This window comes from Lagenorhynchus albirostris, chromosome X (genome assembly GCF_949774975.1).
Source record: "Lagenorhynchus albirostris chromosome X, mLagAlb1.1, whole genome shotgun sequence".
Classification (NCBI taxonomy): Eukaryota; Metazoa; Chordata; class Mammalia; order Artiodactyla; family Delphinidae; genus Lagenorhynchus; species Lagenorhynchus albirostris.
The window spans coordinates 98,308,786-98,335,543 of NC_083116.1; the positions used below are offsets into that span (position 1 = coordinate 98,308,786).

Here is a 26,758-nt window from a genome sequence, read left to right on the forward strand (position 1 = left end):
ACACGGGTTCAAGCCCTCCGGGAGGATCCCACGTGCCGTGGAGCAACTGGGCCTGTGCGCCGCAGCTACTGAGCCTGCGCTCTGGAGCCCGCGAGCCACAACTGCTGAGCCCGCACGCCTGGAGCCCATGCTCCGCAACAAGGGAGGCCACTGCAGTGAGAGGCCCGCGCACCACAATGAACAGTGGCCCCTGCTGTCTGCAACTGGAGAGAGCCCGCGCGCAGCGGCGAAGACCCAACGCAGCCAAAAATTAATTAATTTTTAAAAAAGAGAAAAGAATCAAAATAAAATTAAAAGAAAAAAAGTCGCCCATCGGAAGAGTCCCACGTCTCCTAGGAACATGCCTGCCTTAGTTTCCCTGAATTACTCACTCACTGGCTGGAAGCCACTGGGGCTACTGGTCAATTACACTCCCAAAAGTCAGAGGTCTCAGAGGGACATTTTCATGGCCACCAGTCTATTCCTTGCACTGCACAGAGCTACTTGACACAAATTCAGGGAATAGATCCTCTGTGGTTCCCATGGGCCACTCTTCCTGAGGGGAAAACTCACAAAAGAGGAGTTAGTGGGATGAACTACAACCCCTGTTGCTGCAGTTGCTCTTGGAGCTACAATTGGTGCTCATCCTCTCTTTCCTCTCCTATTCATTCTAGATTTCTCTCACCTTCAGATATCACCTCTGTAGGTCTTGCTGGCTTGACCTGATGGCGTTATATAACCCCAACCTTCATTCCTGAGAGGTCTGAGCCCTTGGGAGTCATACCCTTCTGAGGCTGGGGTGGCTACACTTGCCCACGCACAGTCATAATTGGGTAAGAGAGTACCAAGAGGTGCCCAGGTGTATCACCTGGGTAGCACACACGTTCTCCACGCTGCCATAATGTAAAAGCAACCTTATTACCTCCTGATGATCAGCGCCAATTACTCTTGTCCCAATTGACCCGTCTTCTTGCCTGCTGGTCCCTGGGCTCCAGGAGTCCAAAGTGTCTTGGTGGTAGCCAGAGCTTGTAGTTCAATGGGACCCTTTCCTGCACCCTCTGGCAAGAGTGTGCCCTCTTTGAGGACCATGACCACCATCCTTGTCATGCCCGGAGTTGATGGGACTGGAAGCACAGAGTCCTCCAGTGGTGAGTGGGGCCACTCATCTTCCACCCCTTGGTCTCTGGATCCATGTATGCTTTCTACTAGGATACACAGCACCAGATACAGGTCTCTGATTTAATATATACACTGTGTCCTGAAGAGCACCCACTTCTTTCAGAGTGTTGCCCCCAAACTGGCACTTTAATTATTCCTTTCAAAAGCCATTCCAGTGTTCTGTGAGGCTGGATGCCTCTGGATGGTGTGGTGCATGATACAACCAGTGGAGCCCATGGTCATGGGCCCGCTCCCTCACCTCCTTTGCTGTAAAATGGGTCCCCTGATCAGATGCCGTGTTGCGTGGGATTCCATGCTTGTAGATCAGGCCTTCCGTAATCCCCTGGATTGTGGTACTTGCTGAGGCTCTACAGGCAGGAAAGGTAAACCCAAGTCTAGAATAAGTATCTATACCTGCAAGGACAAACTACTGATGCTTCTCAGATGGAAGGGACTCATTGCTGTTGACTTGATACCAAGTGACCAAGAGATAGTGCCAGGGCTGGGAGCTCGGTTTGGGTCTCTCCTGCCAACATGTTGGACATTTGGAGGCACCAGTAAACTAGATCAGCTTTGGTAAGTGGGAGTCCATGTTATTGTGGCCATCTTGGCAACCATGGCCACTACATGAATATGCCCATTGTGCCAATTCTGGGGTGGCTGATGACAAAGGCTAGCTGATGTCAACTGGCTGAGTCATTTTTGTCTACTTCGTTGTTAGGTGCCTCTTCTGTGATGGATGATTTCTGGTGGACGTTTATGTGTGTTACAAAGATCTTCACATTTTATACCCACTCCCATATTTCCATCCCCGTGCCTCTACCCCAGAACTCCTTGTATCTGATCTTCTAGTCTTCCCTTCCAGGCCATTGGCCACTGCCCATGAATCTAAATATTCTTACCTCAGACCACTGTGCCTTCCACACAAAGTGGATGACCAGATGTGCCACTTCAGCACCACCCATTGGGAAGATTATCCCTCCCATTTTCATTCAGGGCCATTCTCGAATGTGGTGTAATGTAACCACCATCCATTTTCAGCTTTCCCTCACACACTGAGCAAGAGCGTTATTTTCCTCCTCCAGCTGTTTGCATGAGAACCCTCCCCCATGTGTCTGCAGGTTCAAGCCTTGGTGGGACACTGGTACAACTCTTACGGGTGACATGGGGATCCGGGCTACCTGCTCATGCAGTTAACTTGTGTCCTCTGGTCTTGCTTGAGCCCCATCCTGGATGTAACATTTCCATGTTGTTATGGACTGATGCTAAGCCTGTCTTACTTTATGACTTGACAGTTCAGAAAGAACCCAACTCATAATGTGTAGCTCCAGCTGCACGTTGATGCTCATGATCAAACATTTTGTCTCTACCAGGGCCCACTAAGCAACCAGGACCTGTTTCTTAAAGGGCGTATTATTTTCTGCTGTGGATGGCATGCCCTTGCTCCAGATTCCGAGGGCCTACATTGTTTTTCTCCCACTGGAGCTTGCCATAAGCTCCACACTGTATCATTTTCCACCACTGATTCTTGTAACACCTTGGATTGTATCCAGAAGGTCAGCTGGATGGTATGGCCCACGTGGCAATGTTGCTTGCACCATAACCTGGACCTGCTGCAGAACCCTTTCCTACTCTGGCCCCTGCTTAAAGCTGGGAGTCTTCCATGCCAGAGTAATATTCCAGGAGTAGAATGGGCTGCCTCTAGGACCCAAAGAGGCCTACAAGATGCTGTGCTTCCTCTCTGTGCTAGGGGATGTGAGATTCAGGTCTGTTTTTTTTACTTTGGAGGGGTATTCCAGCATGCCCCTGACCCCTGGACTCCTCCACTGGGATCACCACCGATGAAATCTTTAGCAGGTAGTTTGTTACTTTGTTCCAAGGACTATCTGTGTCTCACCCACCAACCAGGATAGTGTCATCTTCACCTGCAGGGAAGTGAATGATCAAGTTCCAACTCCACATCTTACTGCCTATATTCTGAGACCACTCCTGGTGCCACTTACGTAGTCCAGGTCCTCTAAGAAGTAGGTGTCACAACAGAACTAGCCATGCAAGAGATTTCTTAGGGACAGTGCCTAAGACAGAAAATGGGGAGGGAATTGGGGGAGGCTAGATACTTCAAAGCAGGTCTGAGTCTGGGTGAAGGAGAGAGAGAAGGGAGGAAGAAAGTAGGAAGGTTGGGTGGAAGCATCTTAGACTGCAACACAGTTCTGAAGGAGTCTACAAGACCATCAGGGAGGCCTTGAGCCAGAGGTGGCATCAGAGAAGTCCTGCCTCATTGGCTGGGAGCAGACTGTGGGAAGCATGGCCTTGGCATCTACACAATGATACAGTTCCGAGTGCAGCAGCTGGGACCATCAGTCACTTACGGTCCTTGCAGTAGGGGATCGGAGAGGTCTATTTTCATGGCTGCCAGGAAGGTTTGTTTCCCTTCACAAAAAAGAATACTAATATGCCATGTAAAAATGTGTGTAATTTCATAAGGTTCATGGACCCTCATGGACCCTCTCAAGTCCACTCGTTGGATGGCATGGGTGGTTAAGAACACCTGTTTTCAGAATTTACTGCTGATGTCATTTAACAAGAATAGACTGCTGTGGGTTTTTATTGGAAAGACAAACAACACATCTTCAAAAGACACATAAATTCCTTAAGGATGTATAGTCTCTTCATTAAAAGGGGGGCCTATATCCTCTTAATATCATGTACAGTACTATATACATTGTAGATAATCTCAATATCTTGGATGGGTATACAATAAGGATCCCAGCCAAAATAGTCCCATTTTGGGGGGAGTTTTAACAGTAGGATTGGGAAGCAACAAAGGCTTTTCAATCTTGAAACTCTCTCTTGTCTCATAGTTTAGCAGAGCAGAAGTTTGGTGAATCCACCAATTTCAGAAGGCTCAGAACTTTGTTCTAATAAAGAAGATGCCCAATTTCTTTAATCAAGTAAAATGTTTTCAATATGTTATTCCTCCTTGGTAAGCAGTGCAGTTGAAGCAGGGTAGTGGAATACATTTACAAGTCCAGGCAAAGGATGATCTTGCACAACTCATTTGATCCCTGTGTGTTGGATTCCCCTACCTTTTTTTTTGGCGGTACTCAGGCCTCTCACTGTTGTGGCCTCTCCCTTTGTGGAGCACAGGCTCCGGACACGCAGGCTCAGCGGCCATGGCTCACGGGCCCAGCCGCTCTGTGGCATGTGGGATCTTCCCAGACCAGGGCACGAACCCGTGTCCCCTGCATCAGCAGGCGGACTCTCAACCACTGCGCCACCAGGGAAGCCCATCCTCTACCTTTTTTAATGTTTTAAAATATAAATGCTTTATTTATAATTTTAATTGAGATGAAATTTACATAGTTCAAAGTGCACAAATTTTGAAAGAACAGCTCAATAAATTTTCACCCATGTGACCACCAATCAGGTCAAGATATAGAACATTTCCAGGACTCCCAGAAGGCTCCCTCGTATTCCTTCCCAGTCAGCACCCCACCCCCGCACATAAAAGTAACCACTATTCTGACTTCTATAACCATAGATTAATTTTGCCTGTCCTTAAACTTCATGAGCTCCTTTGTGTCCAGTTTCTTCCACTCTGCATTATGTCTGCGACTCATCCATGTTTTTTGGGTGACTGTACTTCATTTATTTTCAGTGTTGTGTAGTATTCCGTTGCATGGTTATCTTATCATTTACTGGCCCATTCTACTGTTGATGGATATTAGAGTTGTTGCCAGGTTGGGACTATTATGAAAAAAGCTGCTGTGGATTCTTGAAGATGTCTTTTAATGGACATAAGTACTCATTTCTCATTAGTGCATATTAGTGCAGTTTCACTGCTGGGTCAGTGAAATATGTGTGTTCAGCTTTGCTAGATATTGCCCAATAGTTCTGTAATGTGGTTGCACTACCAGTTTTCACTCCCATCAGTAAGGTGTCAGAGTTCTAGCTGTTCCCTATCCTATCCTGGCCTCACAGACAGTAGGTATCGTAATTCCTTTAAATTTTGGTCATTCTGGTGGGCATTTTCCACTTTTAAGTAAGACTGACTGAGCCATTATCAGTCAGGGAAAAGGCATGTCAGTGCTCTCAGAACCTCTTAGAGAGCTTAGGACGGTTTTACCCCACTGGATACACAAGGTTGTGATGTCGATTTTTTTTTACTGACTATTTATTACAGCATTCTTGGTTCTTTGGAAGCACACCTATAGAAATAACAAGAAGTTTTATAATTATAAAGGCCCTTAGAAAAGGCACTGGAAATGATTCTTGGAAACTGAAAGTCTAGTCTATGGCCCAAATTGAAGTGGTACAAAGAGGGAAATGGCCTCTTCAGGGACCAGAGAAGAGGTTAGCTCCAGAGGAAGGAATGGATCATGTATTTTATTACTGAGAATAACTGTCCGTTCTTACTTAAATGTGTATAACTTCTCAGTGGTATTTAAAGGGTTCATAGTTATCAAACAACTTGGACTTTGTTAGGTCAGAGAAACAGCGGTGTTCACATCGATAAGGTTCTGCTGTTTTTGAGCTTTTAATGATGAAAGAGGAAGGACAAGAAAGCCATTAATAATTATAACTAAGTAGTTTCCCTACTCTATTCTACTCTCAGATTCATGGACAGGAAATATGTCCGTTTGATCTATTAATCTGTAAATCAGGATTTGAAGACAAGAATTATAGATTCATCATCTCCTTTAATCCTTTCCCTTAACTATTCTTACCCTATAAAACTGCCTTGATTTGTCTGTGGGGCTCTATTTCTAATTTATTTTAATTCACAATAATTAAAAATGAACAAATGTTTATTAATTGCTTTCCTTGTGCTAGGTAAATGGCTAGGGGTCCTTGCACCTATTATCATTTATGCTTCACACCAAGTATCTTGCTTAAGTTCTTCTCACCCCTGTGAAGCTAAGAGATTATATTTTATTAACGCTGCTTTAAAGATAAAACTATTAAGGCAAAGAGGTGAAATGACCTGCTTTTGTATGTTTCATTATAATGTCAAGTTCAAAGAGCTTATTCTCTTTCTTTCACTTTTAGATTCAAGTTGCCAAGTCCTGTCAGTTTTCTCTTGGATGAAGGCTTCCATTTCCACAACTGCTGCTCTTGTTCAGGGAACAGAATAGCCACAAGACTGGTTTCCCAAATAAATCTACACAGTATCACCATATCAATCTTGATGAAACACTGCTTTCATTATGTCCCTCTCTCCTGCCACACTATTCAATGGCTCCCCAAAGCCTGCAGGGAAAATTCCAAACTTAGTAGCTTTTTGGTGAAGGCGCTCCTCAGTTATACACCAGCATACTTTTCCAAATACTTTCACACAAAATCCTCCATTTCAAACAATACAGACTACTTACTGACCATCAAATAAGAATTCCAATCTCACACATTTGCTCACAGACCTGCCAACCTGAATGCCCTTCTCCTTTTTCTTTGCCTAATCAAATGTTGCCAGGCCTTCAATGATAGACATCCATCCACTGACCTGAGGGGTTCCCTCATCAGGTATTTTCTCCCATCTCTCAACTCCTGTGGCATTTCATAGTTGTATTAAGGAGACAGCAAATTACCTATAGAGTAACAACAGGATGAAAAGTGGCACGGTAGATTTGAAAATAAATTATATACTCCTTGAACTGAAAGAGCTCAAAATGTGAGATGACAATATAAATGGAAAATTTAATTAGGAACTTAAAGATATGTTAGTAGCATTTCTGAGCATGTTCTATGTAGTAGGCCATGCACTATTTTCCCTGGACTTGCACATTTATTTCTATGAGTAGGCACTGTTATTATCCTCCATTTACTGTTGAGGAATCTGAGGCTCAGGTATGTTATAGGACGTAGCCAAGATCATCCAACTAATAAGGGGAGAGGGAGCATTTGAATCGCCCATATTCTTTTTTTTTTTTTTTAACATCTTATCCCTTAGGGTATAGTGCACTTAAGATGTGATCTCAAGTTCCACTTGCTCCAGGAAGAAGACAGGGAGATTGAGGGAATGTAAGACATTGGAAGACTAGTAGGAAGGTGAATACAGAGAGACAGAGGAGGGCAAGAATTAACAAAAGAGAAATAAAAAGATGGACTGAAACTTGAGCCAATAAACTGGAGCTTAGGATTCTGGAGCTAGCTCTGTCAACATTTGTCTTCCAGGGCCCTCCTTTTATAAACCAGTTGAAGATTTGTAGATTCTTGAGTGGCTCCAGTTCAGTCAGCCATTTGGTTCTCAGCTTTAAAGCTGTGGAAATGCCATTTTACTAGTTTGTCAGCAGTTGCTAAGACTTTGAGGACCAGCTCATACCAACCAAATATCTAAGAGATTGACGGATAAACCAGCTAACAGTATATTCATGTACAATGACACTATTTTACAATACAGTCGACTCATAGCTGTCTTCACAGAACACTCCTAATGGATATGTCCTGTCAGTGTCTTCCCATCGTGCTTAGAATAAAAACCAAAATTCTTGCTTCGACCTCAAAGGCCTACATGAGCTAACCCCCGCTGAACTTTCCAGACTTGTCTTGTGCTCCTCTCTCCCTTGCTCACTAAACTCTAGCTATATTCACCTTCTTCCAGTTCCTTGAAGAAGCCAAGCACTTTTTCACCTCAGGACCAACCTGTACGCTACTCCCTCTAGCTGGAATAATCTTCTCCATTCTTCACTTAATTATATGGAGCTCAGAAATTAAATACCTTAATTTCTTTTACTGACCTTAGTTAAAGAAATGTAATTTTTACAGTTATATTTAATGAAAAGTCTTGAGGGGAGCTAATCTTATTAGCATAAGCACTTTGAGAATTAATTCAAAATGTCATATTTGTACAACTCTCAGGAAGATAACGAAGAGAACTCAGAGGACATTGAAATTCTAGTGACCATGTGAAAAGGCACTGTTGGAAAAATAGCCAGTAAGAACATAAGTTTTTAAACATTAAGATATGTGCTCTGTTCCTTGTTAGTGAGATGAGATCTTCAGAGAGATGTTCTATGATAAGACTTGTAAGCACAAAATGTCTAGTGTAATCACTTCTGCTCATAAAACAGGTTTGTTATAGGAACTTGTAGTTATTCACTTCAGGGATAAAATAATTTCATAATAATAAATGGAATGGGCTCACTTAAGCCGTAAATGTACCTACCAGCCCTATGGCTCAACCTATACCTGTAGAACTTCCATCACCTCAGACAAATCTGCTCCAAATCCAGTGAAAAGCCTGGGCGCCCCACCCCCCAATTATTCTCATCACTTAGGATTCAGTTTTAAGGTCACCTTCTCTGAAAGGCTTTCTCTGGGCACTGTATTTATAGCAGCACTACTTAAATTTTGGAAAATCACTTGGTAAAACTACAGATACCCGGCCCCTCCCTATTTCCATAAGCCAGGGCCTCTGTGTTCTTTATTAGCTCTCCAGGTGATTCTGATGCTCACCGAAGCTTGAGAACTACTGATCCAAATGTGTACTCTTCCTTTTGTCCCTTTATTCTCTATTAGAGCGTCCTGTTTGTTTCCCTCCCAGCTCCTATCACAATATCTATTTACATGTCGTTGTCCGTCTCCCCTACTAGACTATAAGCACCATGAGGGCAGGGATCATGTCTTGTCAATTACTATATCCCCAGCATACAACACAGAGCCTGGCACAAAACTGGGGGTCAAAACAATAGATGGCTCAGTATGCATAGGATGAATGAAATGGATTTTTGTTCATAGTGCACCCAAGACTTGCTTTATAGAAGTGAGTCATAAACTTTTTATTTTTCATGGGAATCTTTTTGGGGGATACTACTAAGTATTACAGACGAAATCAGAGTAGAGTCAGCTGTTCTGGTTAAATCAGAAATGGATGTTCCAGAGTTCTTCCCACCTGGCCTCCCTTGTATCCCTGAAGGAAGTATAGGACCTTGCTTCACAATGGGTGGTACTTGGACCAGCAGCATCAGTAAATGGTACAAAAGGAATGGTGGGTAAGACTGCTGACACCACAGCACGAATCAAGGCAGTAGAACCAAAAGTCATTTTATTCTTCACTATCACATCCAGGCAGTTTAAAATTTTTTGTTGTTGTTTTTTGTTTGTTTTTTTGCGGTACGCGGGCCTCTCACTGTTGTGGCCTCTCCCGTTGCAGAGCACAGGCTCCGGACGCGCAGGCTCAGCGGCCGTGGCTCACAGGCCCAGCCGCTCCGCGGCACGTGGGATCTTCCCGGACCGGGGCACGAACCCGTATCCCCTGCATCGGCAGGCAGACTCTCAACCACTGCGCCACCAGGGAAGGCCCAGGCAGTTTTTTTTAAAAAGCCAGATTCACTTACTAATGTCCTTGATGAAGCAGTAAAAATTATTAATATTAAATTTCAACCCTTGAGTACATGTGTCTTTAATATTCTGTGTGATGACATGAGAAGTAAGCATTAAGCCTTTCTGTTGCATAACAAAATATGATGATAAGATATGCTGAAGATAAGAACATATGCAATTCTTTGAGTTGTGTGTTGAACTAGCTGCCTTTTGCATGGTACACAAGTTTTTTGTTCGTTTGTTTACATTTATTTATTTTTGGCTGTGTTGGGTCTTTGTTGCTGCGCGGTCTTTCTCTAGTTGCGGTGAGTGGGGGCTACTCTTTGTTGTGGTGCGCGGGCTTCTCATTGTGGTGGCTTCTCTTGTTGTGGAGCATGGGCTCCAGGCGCGTGGGCTTCAGTAGCTGCAGCATGTGGGCTCCGTAGTTGCGGTTCGCAGGCTCTAGAGTACAGGCTCAGTAATTGTGGCGCACAGGCTTAGTTGCTCCGCGGCATGTGGTATCTTCCCGGACCAGGGCTCGAACCTGTGTCCCCTGCATTGGCAGGCGGATTCTTAACCACTGCACCACCAGGGAATCCCCTTGCATGGTACACAAGTTTTAATTTTTAAAAAACTGACAAACTATGGTCATTTGGACTTGGGTATTTGGCAGACATTTTGAAAATGAATGAGGTGAACCTTTCACTTCAAGCAAAGTAACTGACAGAATTTGTTGCCAAAGATGAAATTTGAGCTTTCAAGAGAAAATTAGAATTGTGTAAAATTTTTATCTTCTTGGCAATACTTAAAGATTTTTCTAATGAGATAGGTGGTTGTCTTAGCCCATTTGGGCTGCCGTAAACAAAATACCATAGACTGGATGACTTATAAACAGCAAACATTTACTTCCCACAGTCCTGGAGGCTGGGAAGTTCAAGATAAAGGTGCCAGTACAGTTGTGTTCTGGTGAGGACCCTATTCCTGGTTCATAGCGCCTTCTAGCTGTGTCCTTACCAGGTGCAAGGAGCTAGGGAACTCTGGGCAGTCCCTTTTATAAGATGCTAATCTCATTCATGACTTAAGTGCTTACCAAAGATCCCATGTCCTAATACCATAATCTTTGGGTGCTAGGATTTTAACATATGCATTTCGGGGGCACACAGACATTCAGACCATAGCAGTGGTGGTATTAACAAATGCGATTTTAAAATTTTGCATAATGTAATGTGCCATCATTTGGAAGATCTGCATAACTCAGTGAACTAATATTTTCCAAATGACCAGTGTAGAATCACACATGGGCAAAAGATTTATTCAAAGTGAAGTTTTATGTAACAGTGTAGAAAAGTTCTTGATGTGGTTTCGGATTCCACACTGCAGCTAATCTTTAAGGAGCTATGTAACATCCAAGAATATTCATGATTATGTTAAAAGGCTACTTCCCTTTTTAACTACTTATATCTGTGAGGCTGAATAGTCTTCCTATACTTCAAACCAACATAGTACCACGGATGGAAAGCAGAAACAGATATGAGAATACATCTGTCTTCTATTAAGGCAGGCATGCAAAAATACAAATCAATGTCGTCTACTCTATTCATTAACTTTGTTTCGGAAAATATAGTTATTTTCATAAAATATTATAGGTTTACTATTGTTAGCTTTAAATAATATATAAATATTTTGAAAATTTCTCAGTTTTAATTTCTAATGTGATATATACTGATAGATATATACCATATAAACAAACATCTTTGAGATCTTTATAATTTATGAGAGTATAAAGAGGTCCTGAGAACAAAACATTTAAGAACTGCTACCTTAAGAACAATTTGAAAACTTCTTCCTTTAAGCAGTTCTAGCCCCAAAGATAAATAAACCCTGATGAGTTGTTCCTAATCCCTTTCCCCTTTTATCAGCTAGACCCTAAGTCTGACAATTGCCAAGTGCCTCAGATTTATTTCACATAAATGTACATTCCCGTCATGCTTTCCTAAGCAAAAGAGTTGTCACTTTAGGGATGCAAGGATTCTTCAATATATGCAAATCAATCAATGTGATTCACCATATTAACAAATTGAAGAATATAAACCATATGATCATCTCAATAGATGCAGAAAAAGCTTTTGACAAAATTCAACACCCATTTATGATTAAAAACTCTACAGAAAGTGGGCATAGAGGGAACCTACCTCAACATAATAAAGGCCATATACGACAAACCCACAGGAAACATCTTCAGTGGTGAAAAACTGAAAGCATTTCCTCTAAGATCAGGAAGAAGACAAGGATGTCCACTCTCACCACTATTATTCAACATAGTTTTGAAATCCTAGCCACAGCAATCAGAGAAGAAAAAGAAATAAAAGGAATACAAATTGGAAAAGAAGTAAAACTGTCACTGTTTGCAGATGACATGATACCATACATAGATAATCCTAAAGATGCCACCAGAAAGCTAACAGAGCTAATCAATGAATCTGGTAAAGTTGCAGCATACAAAATTAATGCACAGAAATCTCTTGCATTCCTATACACTGACAATGAAATATCAGAAAGAGAAATTAAGGAAACAATCCCATTCACCATTGCAACAAAAAGAATAAACTACCTAGGGATAAACCTACCTAAGGAGGTTAAAAGACCTGTACGTAGAAAACTATAAGACACTGATGAAAGAAATCAAATATGACACAAACAGATGGAGAGATACACCATGTTTGTGGATTAGAAGAATCAATATTGTGAAAGTGACTATACTACCCAGAGCAATCTACAGAGTCAATGCAATTCCTGTCAAATAACCAATGACATTTTTTAACAGAACTAAAACAAAAAATCTTAAAATTTATATGGAGACACAAAAGACCCCAAATAGCCAGGGCAATCTGGACGGAAAAAAACGGAGCTGGAGGAATCAGACTCCCTGACTTCAGACTATACTACAAAGCTACAGTAATCAAGACAGTATGGTACTGGCACAAAAACAGAAATATAGATCAATGGGACAGGATAGAAAGCTCAGAGATAAACCCATGCACTTATGGTCACCTAATCTATGACAAAGGAGGCAAGGATATACAATGGAGAAAAGACAGTCTCTTCAGTAAGTGGTGCTGGGAAAACTGGACAGCTACATGTAAAAGAATGAAATTAGAACACTTCCTAACACCATACACAAAAATAAACTCAAAACGGATTAAAGACCTAAATGTAAGACCAGTCACTATAAAACTCTTAGAGGAAAACATAGAAAGAACACTCTTTGACATAAATCACAGCAAGATCTTTTTTGACCCACCTCCTGGAGTAATGGAAATAAAAACAGAAATAAACAAATGGGACCTAATGGAACTTAAAAGCTTTTGCACAGCAAAGGAAACTATAAACAAGACGTAGAATCTAGAAAAATGGTACAGATGAACTGGTTTGCAAGGCAGAAATAGAGACACAGATGGAGAGAACAAACGTATGGACACCAAAGGGGCAAAGGGGGAGGGGGAGGGGGGACGAATTGGGAGATTGGGATTGACATATATACAGTATATATATACATATATACAGTAATATGTGTAAAATAGATAACTAATAAGAACCTGCAGGGACTTTCCTGGTGGCACAGTGGTTAAGAATCTGCCTGCCAATGCAGGGGACATGGGTTCGAGCCCAGGTCCGGGAAGATCCCACATGCCGCAGAGTAACTAAGCCCATGCGTCACAACACTGAGCCCATGTTCTAGAACCCGCAAGCCACAACTACCGAGCCCGTGTGCCACAGCTACTGAAGCCTGCATGCCTAGAGCCCGTGCTCCGCAACAAGAGAAGCCACCGCAATGAGAAGCCCGCGCACCACAACGAAGAGTAGCCCCTGCTCACCACAGCTAGAGAAAGCCTGCGCGAAGCAGCAAAGACCCAATGCAGCCAAAACGAAATAAACTTAAAAAAAAAGAACCTGTTGTATAAAAAATAAATTAAATTTAAAAAAAAAGAGTTGTCACTTTGATTAGATTTTTGCACTTGTTGGCTTCCATGATTTGGTTTGGCAGAGAGCCAGGCCGCTCACCTGGGTAGCATAGATATTCACAAAGCAGCTTCTAGAAAGAGATGTCTCAAGTGAAGCATCAGCTGCTGGCTTCTGCCAACTTCAGAAGACAAACTCATTCTTTGCCTTTTTTTAGGCAAAAAGCTATTCTACTCAGTGTTTCTGATGGTGGGATATAATTTTGTTATTAAGGGCCAAAGAAAAACTATAAAGTATTAAAAACAATCAATCAAATAAAAGGGGGCTAATATTTATTTAGCACTTGCTTTAAGCCAAATACTCTTATATATGTTAATTCATTTAATCCTTTCAGCAACACTATGAGATGGGCATTATTATTCTCATTTTACAGATAAGGAAAGTAGGATTAGATGGCTGTTATATAGCAGAGGAGGGATAAAACCCAGGCCTCAGTGGCTCCAAAGACAGATTAATAGTCAGAGGATCTGGGTTATGTCAAATGCTTTATGGTGGTGCTTTATGGATGTGGGGATAAAGACACCTCAAATAATTCTTTAGAATTAATTACCTCATACCAATGATTCTCAAAGTGTGGTCCCTGGACTGGCAGCATCGGCATACGTGGGAACATGGTAAAAATGCAGATTCTCAGGCCCCAATCCAGACCTGCTGAATGGGAAGCTTTGGGGGAAGTGAGGAAGGCAATGCAAAGGGCAGACCAGCTGCCAGAGTTGCCGACCTCTAGTGTTTAACTGTGACAGAAATAAACCTGCAATATTGTCAGTTAACTCAGGTGTACTCTTCTCCAGGGAGAGCAAATTGGTCTCCTATTCCATGCAGCTAATAAATTCCTCATTATGAATTTCAACATGTGACAGGAAAATAATATTTGTTATTTATAATGTTCTGCTTCCTTCTTAAGGAAGACTGATCCTGGTAACCAGAAAAATTTTTGCTTGCTTAAGCACGAGCTCTTCACCATTTGTCTAATGGCCTCTTATCTTCCTACTCCTCCCTTGATGCCTGAAGGATCAGCAGTACAGTACAGACCTCTGAAAAATCTTATTCATGGATCTTCTTAGATCAGATTCCCTAGAAGCAGAGCCTGAGTTGGGGATTCCTGTGCAGATGATTTCTTGAGGAAGCACTCTCAGGAGAAGAGAAGCAAGGGAAGGAGGTTAAGCCTCAGGGAAAGCTAACCAAGGATGTGGTCTCAGACAGATACTGGCTTCAGCCTAATCCCCAGGGAAGCTCTGGAGCATGAATTTCACCACAGGGTTGGTCCTGCCTAGAAGGATGAGAGCCAAGTTTTTGTACACCTCTCTATCAGTTACTCACTGACTGTGGACTGCAAGTAGTGGGATGAGGGTGAGAGTGTAACCTCCTGGGCTAAGTGGTTCCTGATGGCTGAGGGTAGCAAAAGGGGCAGCTGTGAGCCATTAGTATCCAACCCTGACAGCAGCTGGGGGGTGGGCGAACCCAGGTTAATAGACATCTGGTTGAGACACCAACAGCATCTACTACATGAATGCTTTTTGGATCACTGTTCACATCCCTGAAATCTGTATCGATCTCTGCTTAGGTGTGAACTCTCCTCTCATCTGTTGGCCACATAGAATCCAAGTCCTGGACCAGCCAGTTTCCTATTCCCCATTCAGCCATTGAAGTAAGTCAAGTCAAGTGGCTACATTTGTAGGATCCCAGATAGTTCGCAGAGGGTGTTGAACACATGCATTATCCCTCCCTGTAGAATATCTTTCTATCCTAGGAACATTTTATTGTTATTTCCTGTTTCCTTCTTTTGTAAAATGAAGGGATGATCTGGATCATTTCTAAGCCTCATTCCAGTTTAAAAATTCACTTGCCTAACGATTTTGCTGCAGAAGGCAGCTGTTGTACCTGCATTGCCTCTGGGAATGAGTTTCACAAAAACATGGATTAGAAGCTAAGTCCAGTGTCATTGATACAAGTCAGGCACTGTTCAAACTGTGAAAAGATTTAGTCCATATAAAGGAGTGCACTTCCACTTGTTCTGACCACGATTCTTTTATCAATAATTGATATTAAATTTACTGGATAATTATGAGGGATGAATTACTTTAAAATATTAGAGAACTGCAGAGTTGATTGCAAATTCCTGCCTCAATGATCTGTGTCATGTGTTTGCCACACAAAAATGCACAGATACTATCATTTCCATTCCCAATATTACAGTGCATCAGCACTTAAATTAAGGGCTTCAGGAAGGTTTCACAATGGCAAAGCAATATATCGTTGAAACTGTGGCAGAAACTGAGGCAAAACTGCAAAAGTATCACTGAAGTGTCCCTATGTGTCTCCTTTTAATCAAGTACAAGCTGATATTGAAAAAAATTCCTGATGGAAATAACTGAAAGTAGGTCTACCCCGACCAGATACTGGCCCTTTGTGTGACTTAAAACAAAGCACCTATTCAGGTTTATAAAACACTGAAAAGTGTCCCCTCTCGCTGGACAACTTACAAAAATGTCATTCCTTCCTTCTGGCTGCAAGGCCTATAAGGAGGCACAAGCCTTGGTATCTGAAGTGCAGACCGGGTTTTAACCCTTACTCACACCTTTTACCTGAGACCTTTGCACAGAGTACATCTTGCATGTCAGTATATAGTGTTCCTGGTTGTAGGTGTCCAATCATTGTGACTTGACCGGTTTTCCATTCTTTGATATGACCTTTCGTATTTGTCATCAATCCTACAAAATTGCTGAGTAGCACCATGTCTGAAGACATGCTGCAGCTCATCTCCATTGATGAGACTGTCCAAGACAAAAATGCCCAAAAAAGAATGTGTTCTGGACACCCTCTCTGTATGTATTCTTCATTCCTTTTTATCATATGAGAAGATTTGCCTTGGAACTTTGGCATTGGACCAAGAGGCCCTCACCATGTTACTGAAGTTCTAGGGTCGCTTATTTGTGTAGGAGCTCTAATGTGGCATTGCCATGCTAATCTATGCAGATCTTTCTGCCTGGGAGTGTTACAATAGTCAAATTGTTAGCACAATATTTGTTCGAATATCTGACATTGAATTATTTTTCTTAAGTTCCTAGAAACATCACTGCAGGAAAAAAGAAAACAACTGATAATTCTTCCCCTACATGGAAATCATTGCAGTGTAATTACATGGTGTTTTTACTTCCATTGTTACAGTGGAGAAGGCCTGGAAGAAAGGAACTCTTTGACTAGTTATATTAATTAAGTCGATAGGATCTACTACACCAGCAGCCCAAGGGTCATTGCTGGAGTTTTTGTTAATCTCTGTCATTACAGTAGTTACACAGGAAAGGGAGTGAGGGAGAAAGGGGTAAAAAGAAACAGGAGATAACATACCTTTGGAAAAATTAATATCAATACTAAATCTTCCTTCCCGGCTTTCTTTATTCCTAACAATATAAATAATGTCTTCTTAAGATGAAAAGTTAAGAAAGCAAATAAATTCCTACAGGCTTAGGTTGAGAACAGTGTTAATTTGCGTGTTCGTAAAAAAGAAAGCTTTGGGGCGTTTTGAGGTAAGGTAACTACATTTTGGCAAGAAAATGATACAAGTTCTTTCTGATTGAGGGAAGATTATACCTTCTGTTTGGTTCAGAGAATAGCCAGTAAAGAGATGAGAGCTCGTTACCGTAGGAGACTGTTTAGAAAGTGGAGTGATACTCAGGATTATGTCCTTTGTGTGCAGACTCACGGCACCTGCTAGTTAAATTGTTCTTATACCCTCTGCCGAAAGAAGATAGTTCATGAAACTCCACACTTTCTTTCTTAAGTGCTCCCAATAAATTACCATAAACATGAAAGTCACCTTTGATATTTACTAGAAAAACTGATTTTTTCCTATAATATTACGAGCCTTCCTCCATCTCCCTACTAAATATGTTTTATTGCATCTTCATTGCACATCTGATTTGTAATTCATCTCATACTCCCTCATTTAGGTCATAGCTATCTGCTGAAGAATAGCAGTCAGCCAGCCTGGAAACATTCTTCCAATAGTAGAAATGGAATATAAAGGTAATTACTTTTCTTGTCCTCTGTAAAATATGTTACTTTTTTAAAGTTTCAGTTATTTAACATTTGAACTAAAGATTTCAAATTATATCATAATAATTCAACAATACACATTGTGTTCATCCACAAGAGACATCTAGCTTTAATTACATAATAATCCAGTAATGAAAAATTTTATTATCTTGAAGAAAAATTAGAGGAAAAAAATGGACTAAATGTAGCAAGTAGTAGAATTATGGAACTACCCAGTGTGTGGTGTGATTAGATGCGTGACAAGCACAAACATGAAAAAATTAAATTGGTCCTGCTGGAGAATTTGAACCTACTAAAATGTCACTAATGGATGTTATATTCCTAGCTAGGTATTCATGGTTTTACCACTTGTTCCCAAAGGCTTCTGTAGGCTTGTAACATTAAGTATTTATTATAGAAAAGAGATGTGTGCTCTTGAAGGACCCTCCTTCCACAAATGACTAGAAAAAACTCCAGCGTTTGGACATAATTATAGCTGTTTTTCTAAGAATTTCATCATTTGCCTCCGTAAGTGAATGTCTGTCTACCTCATTTGCCTGAAAATTGTATTACATAAGCAAGACGGATCATCTGGCTCCCTTGTTGGTCCTAGGGGATATGAACACAGCCCACAAATCTACCAGCAGCTGACTGTCTGGAAAATGTTTACTTATAAATTAGTGTGGGCGATAATTTATTAAGGTAATAAGTGTAGATTACATTTAATGGCTTAGGCATTATGTGTTATGAACACAGTATTTTATGTTTAGTTGAAGGAAATGTATATGATTATGAATATGGTACCCAAATGTAACTCAGAAATTGTGAATTAGAAAGTTTAAACGAAGTTAAGCCACGTGTTACAGTGCATCAGCACTTAAATTAAGGGCTTCAGGAAGGTTTCACAATGGCAAAGCAATGTATCATTCACCTATACCCCGTATCAAGATTTGTTTATTTCTTCGATTCTCTTCTCCTTCCCTCATAAACTGACTCGTTCTGTTACTGAAGAAGATGGTTTCTCTCTTGAGAAGCATCCCGGCATTAAAACTTCAGCTTCTGGAGCTGAGGCGAGTAATCTGTCAGCAGGGACACCATGACAGCCTGGGATGACACACAGAGAAAGAGAAAGAAAGAAATGGGTAAACATTAGCAAGAGTCTGTTTAGGGACCTACGGAAGAGGATCCGGGTTGCAGCTTTGAAGGCCTATGGTTGAAATGTGTTTTCCCGAGGAAATGATAAGGGGACGGTTCTGAACTAATATTTATTTTTATTTGGATAAAGGGAGGTCAGGAGGGATCAGGGTGACCCAAATACATACACAAACACCATGCTTATTTAGACCTCATGCCAGGACTAGTGGGGGAGAGAGCTGAAGTGAGATTCCAAGGTGGTAGCCATGATTGGATTTTCTAGTCATAGTGAAACCTAGGTATTGGCTGGTTTTAGAGAAATAGAATCCCTCCCATCCTTGTGTTTACACTGTGGTTTGGCTACTTGTAACCTAGAGACGGTTAGAATAAATCAGATGTAGAGTAGTTAAGATAAATCATTTAGGTTAATGAATAATGTCTTTCCGAATCTGGGTCCTCATGAAAGAGTGTTTATAACCAAGAGTACAGCTTCCCATTAGGCTGGCAGCTACAAATGGGAATTTTCACCTTTACTCTTCCCAACTTCCACAAGAATGCCAATAGTAATAAGATCAGAAACAGTGATGGCAAATGTTGATTGAGTGCTTACTATGTACCAGACGAAGTGCCTTATCATGTGTTAGTCGGTTAAGAAGTATTTGCCAGGCACTGTGCTAGGTGCTACAGTGAGGCAGAGAGAACTGTCTGCATTATCTCATGTAACGCAACAACCTTCTAAGGCAGCTTGTGTTATTATCGCTTATAGGTGAGAAACTCAATCCTGGAAACAACACAGAGTACAGAATTGGGTTTGGACCCAGGTTTCTCTGACTCCACTCTTAAGAGGTAGTTTTACTGCCATTCAGGTACTTGCTCTTGCTTTTTGACCAAGCAAGAGCAGGTCTTGTCTTTCAGATGTGCCCATTGAAAATATTTATTGAAGAGTTACCATGTGCTGGGCCCTGTGCTGACTGCTTTATGTACATTGTACTATTATGATCCATTCCTACTATGTGAGGTAGGAAGAGATATAAAATACAGATGAGGAAACTGAAGCATAGGTATTTTCCTGAGTGGTGGTAGTAAGGGGTGGATCTGGACTTGCCTGTCCTGGACCTTGACCACCATTTTCATATGAATAAACTGGGCTTAGAGGAGTTATGGTACTTTCCCAAGATCACACAGAGAGCCAGAATATTAACCTGATTTCCAAAGCCTGTGTTCTAGAACCAACCAGTACTCTGTATTGCCTTCAGGCTACAAGGATGTATTGAGCACATATTTAGGCTATTTGTCAGGTACCCTTCTAGGTATAATGAAGGACATTACAGACAAGATCAATGCTCTTATGAAGGAGTTTTCATTATAGGGAGGGGACAGGCAAGAAACAAAAAAGAAAATATCAAGGAGTGATAAATGTCATTAGAAAATAAAAAACAGGATAAAGGAGGCTGGGGAACCATTTAGGAGAGGGTGGCCAGGGAAGATCTTGTTAAAGAATGACATTTAAGTTGAGATCTGAATGGCAAGGAGAAAAGAGAAAGGTCAAACACTGGGATAAGAACATGTTCCAGGAAAATATTTTAAGCTTTTTTATGGGTTCCTGGGATCACATCTCAGGTTTGGTTTTGTTTTTAATGGTCACTGCATATGTCAAATTTATTTTCAAATATTAAATCTTAGAAAGTCAGTTAGGAATGGAGTTGCCAGATTTAGTTAGACACATACATACATATATACATACATACATAAATAAATAGGCATTTCAGATAAACAATAATTTTTCTTAAACTATAATTATGTTCCAAATATTGCATGGGACACGTCTATACTAAACAATTATTTATTGTTTATTTGAAACTCCAGTTTAGCTGCGTATCCTGTATTTTATCTGGCACCCCTAACTTGGAGAGAAGAGACGATAAAATACTATGAACTACGTTCGCAATAGTGTCGTGTATCTAAGGGTCATCACGATGGCAGTGCTTTGAAGTGGCAGATTTTTTGCAGGATCCCTTTAGGTTACTTCAGCTCCACAGTAAAATTTGTAGGCAGAGGAAGAAACCCACCTGACTCTTCATGAGTCCTACAGCCTTAGTAATTATTGAAAAATACAAAAGGTAGCTTTGTGGGAAGGAGAGCATGCATGTCCGTGTGTGTGTGTGTGTGTGTGTGTGTGTGTGCGCGTGTGCGCGCGCGCGCGTGTGTGTGTGTGTGTGTGTGTGTGTGTGTGTGTGTTTTAAACAAAGGGATCAAAAGGCCTGTGCCCTATGGAGAGAATGATGTGATTACTGGAGTGTTCTGAACAGCACTGCTGGAAATCGCCCAGCATGAAGGCCTTAAAAAGCTACTGTGAGTGCTGAAAGAGTATACTTTTGCTTTAAAAATATTATATGCTTTTAGAACAAGCCCTTCACCTTATTTAGTTATTACATTAGTCATTATGGGCACCTCAGAACTTGAGGATAGATTGTATCTTTCCTTCCTTCTTCTATCCTGATTGTAAATGAAATTGTGTGTGTGGAAATCATTCTCTAGAGAGTAGTGCTATCCAGTAGGACTTTCTGCCATGATGGAAATGTTCTATGTCTGTGCTGTCCAATACAAATAGTGTAGCCACCAGCCATATGTGGCTTTTGAGCACTTAAAATGTGGTTAGTATGTCTGAGGAATTGAATCTTCTATTTTATTATCTTTTAATTAGCTTAAGTCTAAATTTAGGGACTACCCTGGCGGTGCAGTGGTTAAGACTCCACGCTTCCACTGCAGGGGGCGCCGGTTCGATCCCTGGTCAGGGAACCAAGATCACACATGCTGCACGGCACAGCCAAAAAAAAAAAAAATTAAATACCCACATGCGCCTCGTGGCTACTGTATTGGATAGGGAAATTCTAGAGGAAAACAAGTATTGTGCCTTTAGAACATCCCAGAAGACTCTATCACAGCAATGCTGAGCCTAAATGCCATTCTAAATAAGCTGTCTAAGAATAATTTCTTTGCCTATGAAATAGGAATTTAGACTAGGCAATCTCTAAGGTCTCATCCCTCGAAAATGCCATGCTTCTATGAATTGTACAGGCTATGTGGGGACTGCACAGTGTTCATTTTTTTATCTCCAGTGCCTGCCAGAGGGCCTGGCACACAGTAGATGTTCAGTATATGATTGCTGAAATGAGCTTAATTCAATGGGACTGCCAAATCATCTGGCTCAGAGACATAAAGAGGACAGCATGTGTGTCACCAACCCCCTTCCAGAATCCAAGTCAGGTCTCACTAGTCAGTTATGCCACTCTTTCCTTCCGAGACCACAGGCAGGCTTAGAACCTTCTGAACATAGGACTCTAAGTAGCCTGTTAATGAGATTGAGGACCTAAGAATTAAAATCACTTGCCATCTATATGGCTTGATCTGATTATTTTATATGTGAGGAAACTGGGACCCAGAGAGGTAACACTTATGCAATATGACACAGCTGACAGTTGTGACATCAAAGACAGTTATAGAATTCAAGTCTCCTCACTCCCAGTCGAGTATTCTTTCTATTTTAGATTCTCTACTTTCATTTTAATATGACTATGCCTCTTGTTTTCTTTAAAATATATTTTCCCATTAAGGAAAGGAAGATGGGAGATGGAGAGATGGTGGTAGGACTTAGATGGTGGAAAGTGGGTGGGCATAACATTTCACTGTGTGTATGTATAATATATACACTCCAAACATTTCAATTATGTGAATGCATTAAGTACTTAATTTTTTAAGTAAATTCAATTGAAAGATGTGCATAATAAGCTCTTTAAAAATTCAGATGTGAAGAGACTCTTCATAAATGATATTTTAGAAAGCTTACTTTTAGTTTCCCCCTCTGAATTTCAACAAAGGACCTATTTTAACAGATTTGGGTTGAAAAAAATGTATCTTTGTAACTTCAGTCATCCTCTGATAAAGAATAGAGCCTGAGGCCTATGTTTCTTCCTGAGGTATATGGGTTGGAGAGTTCACATTTCTTTTTTCGTCATCTGGATCTTTGCTCCTCAAAATGTGGTCCACAGGACAGCAGCATCTGCATTACCTGGTTGCTTGTTAGAAATGCTGAATCTTGGGCCCCATCTCAGACCAAATCCAAATCTGCACTTTAACAAGATCCCTAGGTGATTCAAATAGACATTAAAGCTTCAGAGGCACTGGTCTAAATGACATGACAATTGCCATTTTGGCCAAAGTTAGTGTCCTGAGGTGGCAAGCTGGAAGGTACAGTCAAACAAACAAACAAACAAAATCATCCCTCTTGTTAGATATGACAACTTTAGGCCTGATACACAACTTTTCATTGCAAAGGGAGTCGTGATTGGCTTCCAGTCAGCTATAGTAGAGCTCAAATCTCTGCTGGTCACTGCATTAGATCAACAGTGAAGATGATGGTGGTGATGATAATTATAATAACAACATTTACAGTGCATTAGATAACATACTAAATGTTTTACATGCATTATTTAATGCTCACGATAACCCTATCTATATCCATTTATAGATTACATAAATAATTAGCAGATAGTCCTTTCCAGCTTGTTTTTATCTACTCCGTATACTGAAAGCTATAAACTACATTTCCCAGACTCCCTTGTAGCTGGGGTGCAGGCATGCCACTCAGCTGCATCTTGCAGCCATAAGTGAACAACATGCAGTGGAAGCCACCTCTGGGAGATTGGATCTTCTGGTTCATATGCAGGTGGGGGAAACTATAATGGACTATCTGGCATTTAGTTTCCAGGGCATTAGGTACCAGGCTATGGGTGCCCGTGTCAGTGGTGTTTTGGTTACAAAACAACCACAGTGTTGCTGGGCAATTTTCCTGCCTGTGTTGTTTCTGAATATGTGGTATACAAGAAGGATTCGCTGCACCCTCTTTCCCCAGAGATTCTGGGAGGTGCCTAATATCTTTTAGCAAATTCCTTTTTATTTCTCTACCTGAAGGGGACTCTATTGTTTGCCAGTAAGACCCTGGCTGGTATAGTAATTGAGATCAGTTCAATCGCTAAAAGATGGTGGTACTAAATTAGGGCACTGGAGTATTCCGTTTTCCAGAAAAGACAATGGTGTTTGGGATATTGTAAAGCAGAGATGTGAAGTTAATATTTCCTAGAATAGTGGTGATGAAGATGAAACTAGTGGCATTTTGTTAAAGGGACCAATAGTTTTTAAGATTAGTCTTGCTGCAATTTTGGAAATGTTCTATGCCTAAAAACAAACGTGTCTGTGGGGCTAAAGCCAATAGAGAACCAAAACAATTATCTAGGCAAGGAATGAAAGAAGGAAAGGGAGGAGAAAGGAAATAAGATTTCTTTGAATGCTCACTTTGTGCCAGGCACTGAATTAGGGGCTTCTATAAACATTAACAAGGGGATTTTTAAATTATTGTATAAGAATTCTACAACTTATCATGGTTGGCAGGCAATGGTGGCTCGTGCTCACACTGATCAAGAACAGTAAGAATTTTGACTAAAATAGATATATTTCGATGGGGGTCAGTTTTACTCCATTGAAAATATACTATAAATGCTTTAAGCAATAATAATCTATTATGAACTTTCTGAAAAAAAAGTAGACGCCACCTGAGCAAGTAATGTGTGTGGGTAATCCCAGCTGCTTATTATTGACCAAAAGGCATGGATGACCAAGTAGGAGGCCACACAGAGAATTCCCTCTCCTCCAGTCACCATTTCTTGCTTACCATGATTGTCCACTTTCTGTTTTCGGCCTCTGGGAATACAAGTGATCGTGGAGAATAAAACACTTCATCGTCCACTTCTTCTGGCTTTCTGGGCAAGCAGTGTAAAAATGTCCAGTCTGAAGCAGCAACTTTAGCCATCTAAAGAAGAGATGGGGTTAAGACTGTTTTGACTCTTATATGTGGCTATCACATTTGTCTTCTTCACAATCAGAGTCTCTGACTCTGACCCGGGGTCAAAGGTCAATGCAAAGAGAGATAAAGGGGCACAGTGAGGGTTTAAGCTCAAGGCACCCATCGGAAATGTATATGGTACTTTCAACTTATGGAACTTTCTAGTCATTTTTTTTGATTTGGGAGATCACCACTCCAAATTAAACCACTAACTCAGTTTTCTGGTACTCTCTCTAGTGAGTTGATGGACACTTGAGTAAGGAACTCTACTAGGGTAATATGTGGCTGATAGCAAAAGTCACCAGTTACACCCCAATGTATTTTAAAGGTTGCGTTTACGTGATAGTGTTATATTTTTAGCTTATCTCAAAATTATGGTCTTTAGCACTTGAAGCATACTTCATTACTAGTTAAAACAATTTTGAAAAAGAGCTCTGAGATAGGAGTGCATTAAACAGGATTATGGGCACTGTGCACTAGGTGGTTCATTCTTCATACAAATGTCCTAGTAATTTTAATTTTCTCTAACAGTTAATTCCTGAAAATTACATTTTCCCATCCATTTTCTTCGTTCACTTACAGATTCAAAACTACATTCCCTCATAAATTATTACCTCAAAATTACTGCCTTTGTACTAATTTTTTTTGTTTTTGTTAAAAAAACAATAGAAAATAGGCAAAGGATAATATGATATAATATGAAAGAATATTATAGTTTATAGAAGAAGATATGGAAGTGGCCAATAAACATGAAAAGATGTTTAACTTCATTAGTAATCAGAGAAATACAAATTTTAAAAAGCATGAGATACAGATTTTTAAAAGTCAAAAATGTAAATTGCAACTAAGAACGGAGAGAGTGTGGAGGGATTATAAATTGTCAATCCTTTTTGGATGGGCAGTTTAGCAGCATTTCTCATATTTTCAAAAGTATATACCACTTCACGCAGAAATTCTTCTCCCTAGAAGGAGGATTCTATTCTCTAGTAATACCTGCACAAAGAAATATATATAAAATGATCTTCATTGCAGCATTGTTTGTAATTGGAAATAGCCTAATTTTTCAACAGGAAACATTTTAGGTAAAATATGTTCCACTCATACTTTGGAATTCTATGCAGCCATTAAAAAGAATGAAAAATATCTGAATGAATGGACAAGAAAATCTAAGATTTGTTAGGTGGAAAAAATAAGTCACAATAATATGTCTAATCTACCATTTATGATAAATCATTAGGGGTGGAGGGGTGTGTGTGTGTGTGTGTGTGTGTGTGTGTGTGTGTGTGTTGGTAGGACTATGTAAATACACAGAAAAGGTCTGCAAAGAGACACAAAGGGCAAAGAATTCTGATGCGTCCACCATTGTGAGAGGGAAAAGCTTGCTTCTCTCTTCTGCCTGGGTTTCAATTCCTTCATCCCAGACAAAAGTGTCTTTCCAAAGGACAGAGCTAATCTTCAGGAGGAGAGAAATCACTGGGGGATACAGTCAGTGAGTCCTTTATAGGGAATGAAGGGACAGTCTGTTCTCCCCAAAGTGAATGAGTGATTAGATGATTCTGGCCTTTATGAATGGAATTAATGAACCTTAAGAGAGGCATCAGTTTGTACCTTCATTGTAACCTGGTAACCCTGGAAAGCCTGGAGCCGCTTTTTCTTCTCCTCTTCTTGCCCCATACTTATCCAAGTGTCTGTAATTAATACATTGCCTCCACGAGCCGCTTCCAATGGATCGTTCATCAGTGACAGCTTGGTACCATTCTGGCATACACGAGCAAGCCGGTTAAAGAACTTCACAGGACAGGGAAAGACAGTTACACCTTTACATATAAGGAGCATACCTCCTTGGTATACTGCTCGGCCAACTTGGTTATGCTGGGATCAGGCTCATAACCCTGCAGGGGGAAGAATGAACTGTGATTTAGATAGTTTTCTTATAAATGCCTTCTTATACATGCATTATTTTCCTTTCACCAATATCCCTGCTCTCCTTCCTGTTTTTGCTCTAAGTTGTAGCTCAACCATGTTCAGTAGAATATGATGTTGACATCTAGAATTTCAAACCTTAATGGTGCTTTGGGGGAATTTAAAAAGGTAATCAATTGCCCCATTTGTCTTTTATTATCTTTGACCTCTTTCGTCATAAAGACAAATGGGGTGTGGTGCTTTCCAGCTCTCGGTAGCACCCCTTCTTGTCCTCTGATAGTTTAAAAGGATTATATACATAATTCTACAACT

The 26,758-nt window shown here is 40.8% G+C and overlaps 2 protein-coding genes across 6 annotated transcripts in view; one reads left to right on the top strand and one right to left on the bottom strand.

Moving 5' to 3' along the window:
* Positions 1-26,758, top strand: part of RPGR (retinitis pigmentosa GTPase regulator) — a 268,816-nt gene that overhangs the window by 103,949 nt on the left and 138,109 nt on the right. For 4 of the 5 annotated variants that reach the window (XM_060138679.1, XM_060138678.1, XM_060138685.1 and 1 more), the window contains exon 3: positions 17,406-17,481. The exons of the other annotated variant lie outside the window; for it this stretch is intronic. In XM_060138679.1, the coding sequence (XP_059994662.1) occupies positions 17,469-17,481 (13 nt within the window). In that variant the 5' untranslated portion in view covers positions 17,406-17,468. The remainder of the gene's footprint in view (positions 1-17,405; positions 17,482-26,758) is intronic. 5 annotated transcript variants of the gene reach the window in all.
* Positions 18,535-26,758, bottom strand: part of OTC (ornithine transcarbamylase) — a 55,619-nt gene continuing 47,395 nt past the window's right edge. The window contains exons 7-10 of the mRNA XM_060138694.1: positions 26,362-26,415; positions 26,132-26,281; positions 24,353-24,490; positions 18,535-18,594 (exon numbers count right to left, since the gene is read on the bottom strand). Coding sequence (XP_059994677.1) covers positions 18,535-18,594; positions 24,353-24,490; positions 26,132-26,281; positions 26,362-26,415 — 402 coding nt within the window. The remainder of the gene's footprint in view (positions 18,595-24,352; positions 24,491-26,131; positions 26,282-26,361; positions 26,416-26,758) is intronic.